Source organism: Amblyomma maculatum, chromosome 5 (genome assembly GCF_055883805.1).
Source record: "Amblyomma maculatum isolate TAMU_Amacu chromosome 5, ASM5588380v1, whole genome shotgun sequence".
Taxonomy (NCBI): domain Eukaryota; kingdom Metazoa; phylum Arthropoda; class Arachnida; order Ixodida; family Ixodidae; genus Amblyomma; species Amblyomma maculatum.
In genome coordinates this window covers 155,620,268-155,632,340 of record NC_139348.1, presented here as the reverse complement: position 1 = coordinate 155,632,340, position 12,073 = coordinate 155,620,268, and the positions used below count along the sequence as shown (strand labels likewise).

Below are 12,073 nucleotides of genomic sequence, written 5' to 3'. Positions count from 1 at the left end.
TTCCATGCCATATTAAAACTTAGTGCAAGGGATGCACAAGAAGCTCGGGAAAAAGAAATGTCTGGCGATTAAGTATGCAGTGGCAATGGCACCAAATCCAAACTGCCTGCTCTAGTGCAACATGTGATGCACATTATTTTGTTCTGTCACTCTTCGAAATAACCACCACACAGTTGGCAATGACTGGCCTTTCCCTTGCGCCAAACTGTGGGGCAAAAGAATGCAGATCACATGGGCAATACTGGTTGCAGTTCGAACTGAGTGCCATAGCCACTGCACACGTCGTCTCCGGACATCACATCTACATCAATCTTACTGTGAGTCTCATAAAGTCTGTCGGATGTCCACGCGCTGCAAGGCTTTAGAAAATTAGCTTTTCTTTACTTCAAAAACTGATATGGCATCGTCTTGATCATGGCTTCAGACTTCCCATTGGGTTTAACCATCTATAATAAATAAATAAAAAGTTAATTAGCGAGTTTCTCTTAAATATCTGGATTCTCAGAAGAGTTTTGCGGCACATTGTGCCTGCCTTGGCTGCGAGTTTCTTCCTGCAAATGCGTCCTTGTATTTTGAAATCACTATCGTCAGGAATTTTTGAAAGTGTTCACTGAAACACACGGTATTACTGCAACACAAGATCGGATCTATACAGTACCACTAATGTGTTAAAAACGAAATGCCAGAACATCCCAAGTATTCAACGATTCTTTGACTGAAAATCAAGAAAAATGATGTAGATAATGTGAAGCATGAAACTAAACAAAGCATAAGTGCATCAGGCTTATTGCCTGTACCGTCAATGCACGGCATCTGCTCACACGTCTGGTGGTTTCAATCAAAAAAGCAAATCTTCACATCTTTAAAAAATTTGTTGCAGTTTAACCATGACTGAACAAGTTAGACCAGCGATAGCTTGGTTGTGCAGTTTTAGCATTTGTTTTTGGATTCTACTAGTCAGGAACTCAACGCTATATGGCGAAGTTGTAGTGCAAAGTTTAATATTTAACCAACTAATCAATGGCAATTAAGACCCACAATTATTGTAGTGAAATCACGCTTGATACAAGCTATTCAACAATTTGACATTGCTGTAACATACAGTTCAATATTTAATCAATTAATAAATTAACAATAATATGAAACAATAATTCAGTGCAAGTATACTTGACATAATCAGGCAATATGATGATACAGCATAAAGTTCAATATATAGCAGTAATTAACTGTAATTATGACAAACAATTACCAAAGCTCAATTATACTTGACATATACTATTCAACGATACAACACTTGTGTTGCTATGAACTGATCGTAGGCTTGAGGCTGAGCTGAAGGCCATATTGATGTTGTCTGTCAGTGCTGAACTTTTACATTGAGCAAACTTACGCTCAAGTTATCGCCAGAAGAATTTGATGACGGCCACAAAACGTTACCTCAACAACAACAGTTACCGTATTGCTTCAAAGGCACGAGGGTTATTACCATGAAGGAATTGTGTGTTGCAAGCTCATTCAGCTCTGAAGCAAAAGCAGCAACATTGTGCATTCAAAGCAAATGGAAAAAAAACATGCAGCGAGAGTTATTACAGCATGTTTTAGAAATGAAAAATTATCTACATGCATTCAGGACTATACCTAGGTTGTCTTGGTCTGTTGTTATTTAGGCATACATGCCACATTAACATGATACCAGGAACCCTCGAGACTGAATCTAAGTGTTGATTCTAAGGGCACTCCTATAGCTTGAACACCTCTTCCTTCATTTAGGAACTGCATGTGCAGATTTGAGTCAATACAAAAGGAAGTCATGGCCAGAGGTCCAAGAAGTTCTACTTCATGTTTGCTTGCCAAGTAAGCTATGTAGGGAGTAGAGCAAGGCCTAAGAAGAGGGACTTGGCCTGCGAGTATTGTCACTTCTGGGTACACTACCACCTAAGTACACGCGTCAATTCAAGTTGATACCCTCATTAAGTTTAGTTTCTGTCGCACCACGTCCCGACAACTTCCGTGACCACCTGCACATACTGCAACAATGTTTTCACAGTACAGGACTTCCTTCACAACTGGGTCTTCATATTTTGCAACGGTGCACACGTCTTTGAGCTCAATGCAGAATATATCTCTGGACAGAGCAGATGAGTCTAGCCTGGTAGATGCTGCTACACAAGCATTTCATTTTAGGCCGAGCAGAAATGAACACTTTTGTGAACTGTGCCCAGCTGCAACACACATCAAAGATTGCGTTACTTTCGTCTGCTTCTGGCTGTCACACTATGTTTCGTTGCAGGTAAATATGTGGGTTTCCACAATACTCATTTAAAAGTGCACGATTTCAGGTGTTTGATTTTGCTGTCAAGATCAACATCTGCCCATTTGTTTTTGGGCAGTGTGAAGCAGATGATTAAGCTTTATTCACTATAGGCAGGCTATTTTATTACATCAAAGAAGACGCCACAGCTTGAAACTAGAGAATGTCGACGACTTGTGCACTGTACTGAGTCACTCCAACTCGGCAATCTGCTGTGCCTTCAACGCCCTACGTCGCTCAGCAATAAGTCGGTGCTTCTGCTTCATGAAGGCCGCCACTACGGTCTGGTGAGGGGTGATGTCACCATCTAAATGCCAAGAAGAAAGATTGTTTGGTTATACGTGCAGTTCCTCGCACAGCATCGGTGCATGCAACGGCATTCATGTTCATGTTTAAAGTCAGTTTACTGTGTTTTTTGTCCATGACCATCGATACACATCCTAGCCCGAGGCCAAATCTTAGCCTTTATTGACAGTTCGGTGTGTTCCAACGACAAAGAAGGACGACTTGCTGAGAACAGAGCTTTTATGAACTAGGTAAAAAAAGAAGAGACAGAGAGACGCCGCTGGAACTGGGCTTATTTCACAAGAAACGAAAACACTGATGAAAACAATGTTTCTATTTATTTATATTTTTGTACACACATATCTAGGCCTAGGTCACACTACCATTTACCTCTGAATGACAATCACAGAGCCCCTTAGTGCTGCTGCTGTCATGAGTTTCAACTAAGCGCAGGTAAAAATATGCTGCTTTTAAATCTGAATGATAGCTTTATTTGCTTATGCGCCAAACAGCCCAGCACAAAACACAAATCTGAGTTTTCCAGCAATAAATATGGCTCCTGCTGGCAAACAAGCAAACATTGACAATGCCAGATAAAGCCGTATGATAAAATTTAACCAAAAAACAAAAACTGAATTGAGTTGCGTTGCATTCAGCGTCCCATAAAGCAGTACAGACGAGGGAGCACTTCATTCTACATCGAGTGACCTAAAATCTGACTTATTAACCTCTTCCAAGTTAAACGTCTAATAGTGACTGCTGTACACAGTGCCGCTTCCCCACACCCAAGAGGACCAGAAAGAAAGATGACCAAGCCTTAAACTATGCAGGCTCAACTGCAGCAGCAGGTGATGCAACGGAATCATCAGCAAAGCCTCATCTCCAAAGCAGCAGCACAGTTCAAAATACCAAAAGATAACACCGTCGAGTTTTCTGTTTTCAGTGAATTCAGCAGTTTGACTTTTCGTGGCTTCGCAAGCTTTTTTTATTTTTTTATTTTCTTGCGGCAGATGTATTTGCTGTTGAAAAATTTGAAGGTAAAGTTAAAATCCTTTCCCATACCAATCGATTCAAGCCCACCCACTGACAATGGCGTCAAGTGCACGAAGGACTCTATGATTCCTGACAAGAGATGGTTAACTGCGTGGCCTAGCTTCAGATATCTGCAAAAGAAACTGTGCTTAACACCACTGAACTTAGCTCTAAAAATGGCATGCGACAGCAATGCCTTCCTGCCTGCCTCTTCCTTGTCGGCCCTTTTCCAATTCCCGACAAAAGCAGCAGCGAAAACTCTGCGATAACAGAGCGGTGATAAATTTCTACAGCCCAACTCCAATTCCAACCCAGAGTGCACTTACTGGAAAATTTGAGGGTATTTAGAGGTCAGCGTACAGCAGCAGCAGAAAAAAATTAGCACAACTGACTGATTACTGATACAAAATAATTCCACTCAGAGTACTGCTATTCACGAAAATGCCTACACGAGACTGGCATGCCTTGCCCAGTTCTCAGAATTGCAGAACTTCCAGCAGAAAGTCTGCCTGTAGACAATTTTACTTTTTCTTTTTTTTCCACCCAGCTGGTCGCTGGTCACTTGTGCCAATCTTTTTCTGCTGCAGCTCTACATATTTTAACAAAAATTTCACTGCAGCTTCTCCTCTCTCTATTAATTACTGCCACCACGACCTTGCAATATTTTAAAACGCAACATTCTGCATATCTACAGTTTAGGTTCCACTTTCAACACTCGAACAATTACTTCGAGGACAAATGTGAGCTTTGGTGACATTAGGCATGCGAAAACTAGGATACAATATCACTCGTCAATCAAACTCTTGAACCTGGCTGGTTTAACAATTGTAGTGAACTAGAACAACATAATCAGCAATTACATTCAACTTTATTCATGCACCGCATCCCGTAAACACACTCTTACTGTCACAGTCATCATTTAGTTGTCGAAATCGAAACAGCATCAGAGAAAAATTTCAATTGTACATTATTTAGCAGTCGTAGGGGAATACTATTAGGTGATCCACACATGTCTAAGTCTAATGCGTCATTCAGTTCAGTTCAGTTCAGTCGTTCAGTCGTGTCCGACTCTTCGTGACCCTATGGACCATTTCACGCCACGCTTTCCGGTCTCTCACTATCTTCCTAACATCACATAACTTCATCTGCAGTGCCTCGAGGATGCCATCTAACCATCGCGTTCGCTGCCTACCCCTTCTCCGGCGACCGTCAACCTTTCCCAACATCAAATCTTTCTCCAGCGACTACCAAGAAACATAAAAGCAAAAATCTACTGCCTATACAATGTTTGCAACCTCAGTTATGGTGATTTCTTAGGCAACAGTAGAATTCTAACATCACAAAAAATACTTGCACTTTGAACCAACATTTTAGGCTAGTATTAAGTAATTTTTGCCATTTCATGAATGGAGCCATCCTTAACAGCCATTATTTCAGTCATTCATGAAATGTATACAAGTATTTTTCTGATAGTGCTTGCGGCGTCATCACTGCATCATAGTTGACAAAGCACAGCCTATGACCATGTAGCCAAGATTTGGTTTCAGTTAGCTGATTTCATTCTTCTGAAGTCAATTTACTCACTGCTATGAAAAACAATTCATAGCAATAATAAAAGAGAACTTACAGAAATTTAATGCAAACGCCAACTTAAACATTCAAGAAGCCTCAGTTGCCCAGGGATTCACATAGTTAAATGGGCAATGTAATTTTTTCTTTTTTTGTTCACTGCCAATCATTCTAATTAAAAAGGTATATTCCTCGTGCATTCCAGACACAAGTACAAAACTAATTAGTGAAATCTGACCATGGAAATAAAAGTTGTTTCATTAAGAAAATTCAAACTAAAAAGAGCAAACGAGAATATCATTTCCCGAGTTCACTGATAACCTTTGCCATTCGGGTGTTACGATGTCCTGTACTGTACATAAAATGAATAAAAGAAACATGCTCGATTACTGTCACAGAGGCCACTTTAAGCCAGGCATATCTTACATTTGATGAACCAGTTGAGCTCAGCTTGCTTGTACTGGTCGATAATGTGCTGGCACTTCTCTTCGTTCCCCATCTCATATGTCATGCAGTCATCTCGGCGACGAGATAGTAGGTTGACTATCTTTGAGTCCACCTTCCTATGCAAAAAAAGAAAGAAAATCTTGATATGGTAATACTGAAAATCAAAGAGCCTGAAAGAATAAGTGTTGCAAACAACCTGGACTCTTCCTGTGTTTTATATCATCCTCTTTAATCTCCTTCTGCGCTTTAAGGGTATAATAAATCATACCAGTGATTAGCCAGGTTAAGCTGCTTCAGGCAAAAGACTGCACAACAAAGGTCATCAGTGACAGAGACTAAAAAGTATGACATCATAACATGTCATTACTTTCCAATTGTTACTCAGCTAGCATTAATGCAGTGATTTCATACAGCCATCACTCAACTGCCCAGTAGGTCGATGATATGGAATGTGCTTCAACCAAGCAATGAGCATAATCCAGTTTATTACATAGCATCCTTTATTTATTTATTTATTTGAGTACGTACAAATTGCCCCACTGGGCATTAGAGTAGGGGGTATGCAAAGGAAGAGGCAAAGGCACTGGGAAAAGATGTACAGTACATTCATAAAAATGGCAATAGTAATTACCATTTCGACACCTCTTCCCATAGTGGGCAAAGTTCTCCTTTTATTCCAGATTTTGGATTTAAATTTGAAGCCTAAAAGAACAAAGTAAGAAATGGTATCCTCCTTTCTTCCAAGACGCACGAGTTCGGAAACCACAGAAAGGCAAGTGTTTTTAACTGCAATAAATGTAGATGACGGGATCATGGTGTAGTTCATTAATCCCCAATCAGTTTCTATGTCTTACTCAGCGCTGTACTACGTACACACTGACTTTTGTGCTACTTTGCCAACTGTAATGCGGTCAGCATCTCATACTTTTCTTCATTTCTACTTTCGCAGAATTCCACTAATTTCAAATGTTAATCATTAGGTAAAACAGTTGCAAAATGTCAGCATCCCAAAGCAGCTAAAATGATTATTCATGCCACTAGTACAGTCTAACAGCCCTGTCGCGGTAGCTGGGTACGGCACTCTACTTCTGAACCCAAGGATGCGGGATCGAATCCGTGCAGCGACGGCTGCTTTTCGATGGGGGCGAAAAACAAGGTGCCCGTCGGCAGCTTTTCGATGCGGGCGAAAAGCAAGTTGCCCGTGTGCTGTGCGATGTCAGTGCACGTTAAAGAACCCCAGGTGGTCGAAATTTCCAAAACCCTCTTCTACGGTCTCTCAAAGCCCGAGTCGTTTTGGGACGTTAAATACAACAAACCAAACCAGTATAACAAGAGACAGAGCGGTAGGTTACGGGCTACGTCGAACCCTGATAAAGTCCCCGTTTGAATACCTTGTCATCAGTTTTTCTTCCTGAATTCCAATAGCCTTTTGTACTGCCGTAGGCTGTCAACGTACCATGACTCTTAATTCCTAGACTTTCAGACGTCATTTCTCGCATAAACTGCGATGGTGAAATTTTGCAAAGATATATAGTTATACAGTTTGGACAGCAAAAGCTAGGTCTACTCCCCAAATGAAGTCACTTGTATGCAATCACGACAGCCTCATGGTGAACCTACAGGTCGTCTGATGTCAGAGCATCGTCAAAACAGATGCAAGCGTTACCAGCTCAGCCATCACTCTGAACAGACGCACATGTCTCTCTTGTATTGCTCGTTAGCTTCGAACTTGCACATCATGTCGTCCGTGTAGCATTCATCGATGGTGGGCACCCTTCGGTACTTGCGGTGGTACCAGTTGTACTCAGCCCTGTTCGGAACTACAATATTCTCTGGAAGAAAACATGATGATACAGTGTCACAGAAGTGTTATTTTTCTGCTCTTCACTGAAAAAACAACTCAATATCAGTGTAAGTCGACACACATGCTTCCGTGAAACAAGCGCAGAAGGACAGAAGGCTGCCCTAAAGTGACCTTTAAATCTGAGCTTACCTCGCACCCAAGTTACAGGGACGTCAAACATTGCGTATATCCCGTTAATAAAACTTTCAAATCCATTTCTAGGCGGATGATCACCTATGCCCATTTCTGTAAGGTGAGCACAGAAAACACAGAACCTACACGAACACGCCAAACGGACGACGAGGGACCCTCAATAATCACTTTAGCCGTGAAACTCTATACAAATAAGTGTCAAAATTTAGCACAACAATTCGGTCAAAGGTGGAGATTAACGGATTGTAGTGCCATCTATGGCAGCAATTGAACCCCAGGATTGAACTTCAAATGAGACCACTGGTTTACCGCTCAACAGTTTTTAGGGTTTAACTGAGCAATCTGCTTCAAAACCTTCTCTGAACGAATTCAAATCTCGCGTAATTCAAGGCCTGTTTATAAATTTTGTAAAAAAAGAAAAGAGAGAGAGAGAAAGCATTATGCTTGCCACCATGCTCATGCTTAGCTGTATTTTGCCACAACAATGGCGGGATTTTCGATTTGGTGGCGGAAGCGTAGCATAAGTAGCAGAAGCTTTTTGCTGTTATGCGCGCAAGACAAGGTTTCATGGTTCAAGGAGTGAAAGCTCATGTGATTCGGAAGCTAACTCTGCTCTCGTCGAGCGAAGCGTTCGCCATGGTCGTGCGTTGGTGCTTAACGGCGATGGTTTTGGCTTGTTTTAAACTTCTGATGTAACCGATATAACCATGTAGACTGCATGCTGCTGGAACGGTTACAGTAAATGTGGCTCGATTTCTCGCGGATAAGGCTCTCTGTCTGTGGAACTCTAAATGGAATGTGTCTTGAATTAAGTTGCTGAAATATGAAAGGTTAACATTCCGTTTGTTGAGCTGCCTCATGTACCGGGTAAATCATGAATAATTGTATCTTCTTATTCCTGCTGCGACTGTATACAGTACGAACATGCGATCACCCTGCATTCATCAATCAGTACTGGCAGTCTTTAATGCACGTGTTGGGTTCCATCCAACTGAAATTGGCCGACGGCCGACAGTCGGTAAACGATAGGGCAGAACTCGGCAGCTGATGTCGAGTCGCCTTTGTGGGTGAAGCATCATTCAACTCTTTAATGGACCATATTAGCAACTTGAAAGTGACTAGCCACCACTCTTACCTTCGTCTTGGGAAGGACTGGTGGTATGTAATAAATAAACTGCAACTTTGTTACATGTAGGTAAGTTTGATTATCAGAGATTCAAGCAAAACTGTAGTTAAGTGCAACATGCTGAATCAACATGTATAAAATTAACTGATATGCTGAAATGCTGGAAGTGTATCGACTGAAAAGGAAAAATGTAGTAAAAACCTATTATTATATTTAAAGAAAGCAATTTGCTTTTGGCATATCTTTTTCATTTTGGGAAACACGTCATGCCCTTTTAATTGTGGAGCCTCAGTCAATGACTGTACCAATTGTTTGGCTGCAAGAACTGTAAGCCGAAAAGCAGCTGTTGATGTATGATGATGCTGCAGCTTTTCACATCATGTTCAAAGAACACCAGTGGACTGGCACCAGTAGCTGCCTCTTTCATTGCATTCACTGTGCCAAGGCATTCACAAAGGAGAACTGTCTGTTAGTGCACCTTCGCATCCTCTCGGGTGTGAAGCCATACAAGCTGGCTTAAAAGGTCTTTTTTTTTTACTAAGACAGAGTCTAAAGTGCATCGTGGTGCCGCATTAACAAAGTGCGCCCTTAAATATGCAAGTCCTGTGTGAATAATTATAGGGAATCGGCTTTGATATTCCACTTGTGGGCTGTGACAAATAGTGTGAAGTGTATGCACTGACCATAGAAAAATATAAGCCATATTTTTTATCATGAATATTGTTCTGTACACTCTTCGAGCCTGATCTCTTGCAGTCACAAAGGTGATTGCGAAACTTGCTTTATAGAAAGAAAACCAGGAAGAAAGTTCGTAGTATCGAATTTAAACGGTTATTTCTGGCCCATCGCGCATGCCTTCTTTCTGTGAGAAATCAGAGGCATCCCTTACTGTTTTATTTCTCATACCAGGATGTGGCTTAATTAGGCATTGCTAAAGAAATTATGTACATCTGGAATCTTTGCCAAGTTATTCCTAATTCTACACAAGGCTTGGTGTCTTTGAATAGTAGGGAAATGTGCTTGAATGATTTATTGTGATGTCGGTTTTTACCCTGTTGGAATGAAGCTACCATATTACTGATGCATTTCACAGTTTTTTATATATATTTGCTCTGCACTTAATTTCACTTCGTTCTAGCTTCTGAATAATGATTGACCTGCAGATAGAAATAAGAGTGCCAGGTCATGCCCATTTATCGATGGTCACCTAATCATGGACATATCTCGATACAGTTTATTAGCATCCATATTCCAAGAAAAAGCAAGCGGCTTAATTATGTCTGGAAACTCCCAGATTGCTCAAGACACAGCATGTGGCCTTGTGATATCACATAAACTGCTGATCAATCATCAATTGGTCAGGTTGTGTCACTTGTGAATCAAATTACCAACCTCTTAACCAATCAAGTGATTTCTTACTCCAATTGGCAAATGGAAAAGCTGTTTGTTTTTAATCCTATAGTCGCAACCTCGGCCCCAGACAGCATTACAAATTGGCTCTGAAGAAAGAAAAGTAGCGCTTTAACTGAAAACCAAAAGTCAACCGGAACTGGGCTGCTGTTCTTTGGGTTGCTGACTGGACGCAATGCCCTCTGCTCCACTAAGAAGCATTCGATCAGTGCAATTATTTAGAGGCCAAGCCTATATTGTACAATGTCATGCCGTACAGTAGACAGCAGCCACATATTACATGACATCAACATTTAGTTAAAATTCAGACCACTAATTGGTACTAGTAAGCAGCCCTTCTAAGATATACTTTGCAGTTCTAAGTAGCACTACTAATGAGGGTTATAACTATAAGTTCATTACTAAGCAACAATGCATATGGTTCCTCTATCGCATTTTAGGACAGTTAAGCATCCCCTAACTAAAAATCAATGTGATAGTGTTGAGGGTCTGTTGTCCAGAAAATCCAGAACAATGTTAATAAATTATTGTGCATTTACTACTCTCTTGTTCAATAAAAATGTGTGTTTATTCAGGACCATGCATATACCTTGGTCCTTCCAAAATGACATTTATTAAGGAACTCCGCTCAGCTCAAAACACAATTTGAGCAAGTTTCTGCCTTATTTAAAGCCAAATTATATACAGCTGGCTGCACAGACAATAGTGGAAAGGAAGGGCAGTAGCCGAGTTCAGATAAGTGTTCGCTGTGTGCTGAGGTGTTGTATTGGTTTAGAATGGTGTTTTTCTCCGTGCTCTCTAAATGTTGCTTCTAATTACAAAACTGCTTATGAAACCTGCACTGGAAAACCATGCTGGAGACATTGCATTATATTTCCTTTTAATATTACATCTGGTAAAACGCGCTCACCTTAATTCTTGCCATTGAGACCTCGACTTTGTGTGTGTGTGCGTGCGTGCGTGCGTGCATGCGCGCGCGCTGTTGCCCTCAACGAACCACCCAGAAGGCTGAACATTGAAAACATCTTTTTTCCTTTAATTGTTGGTGCATGTGGTGTGAATGATAGAGGCGACCTCTCTTCCAAGCTTGCGCATCAATTATCACTCTTGGTTTATGAAAAAGCTTCGATAATTATGCCAGTTCTTTCCTTTGGAAGCTTTTTATGCATGCTTTGGCATTTCTTAATCAGATCTTTCGTCTCCTAAGTTAGATAAATTTACTGGTATCCAGTACATTTTACGGTCTACCTTTACTACAGTGTACTAGAATACTATTCTAGTGCACTGTACCTTTACTGTGCGCTCAGTAATGATACTGTCTGTGAAATTATCGTTCATTGCTCGAATATATCTGCAAAGATCCTGAATTTTTGTACCTTCCTTCTTACTGCTACTATGTTGATGGGCATATCCCTACTAATTCCGTTTCCTCATCAAATTCGATAACTACTAAATGTGCCCTGCCAGTGGTATGTCCGGGTTGTCCTGCCAAGGGCGCGCCGCCGCCCCAGCAACGTTGGCCCCAGCCGGCTGTCCTGCCGAGTCCGACGACGCGGGTTCGACTTCATCCGCTGGAATAAATAAAAAGTTCTGCTCTCTCAAGATGATTGTATAGTTACTGGGGCACTCCACTACGGCGTCTTTTGTAAAGTTAAACCCAACGCACTGCATATGGTCATTCGTAAAGTTTGAATTTAGCGCTTTATATAAATAAAACTCCACCATGAATTGAATTGGCTTGGATTGTTTCTGAGGCTTTTCTCAAACTGTTTCATTATTGTATGCATTATGCTAGTGGCTATTTCAGAAGTAGCGCACAACGACAGTGATTTTTATTTTTTTATGCCACGTCTGAAAGGAGGAAATCCTTCTTGCCCCTCTCATCGGTTTCATGTGG

The 12,073-nt window shown here is 41.1% G+C and overlaps 1 protein-coding gene across 1 annotated transcript; it reads right to left on the bottom strand.

Moving 5' to 3' along the window:
* Positions 1-2,410: 2,410 nt before the first annotated feature.
* On the bottom strand, positions 2,411-7,823 carry ND-PDSW (NADH dehydrogenase (ubiquinone) PDSW subunit). Its single transcript, XM_084604783.1, has 4 exons — positions 7,638-7,823; positions 7,341-7,476; positions 5,624-5,760; positions 2,411-2,618 (listed from the first exon to the last, which is right to left on the bottom strand). Exons 1-4 carry the CDS (start codon positions 7,729-7,731, stop codon positions 2,503-2,505), a joined length of 483 nt encoding a protein of 160 aa, XP_084460909.1. The 5' UTR covers positions 7,732-7,823; the 3' UTR covers positions 2,411-2,502.
* Positions 7,824-12,073: the final 4,250 nt, after the last annotated feature.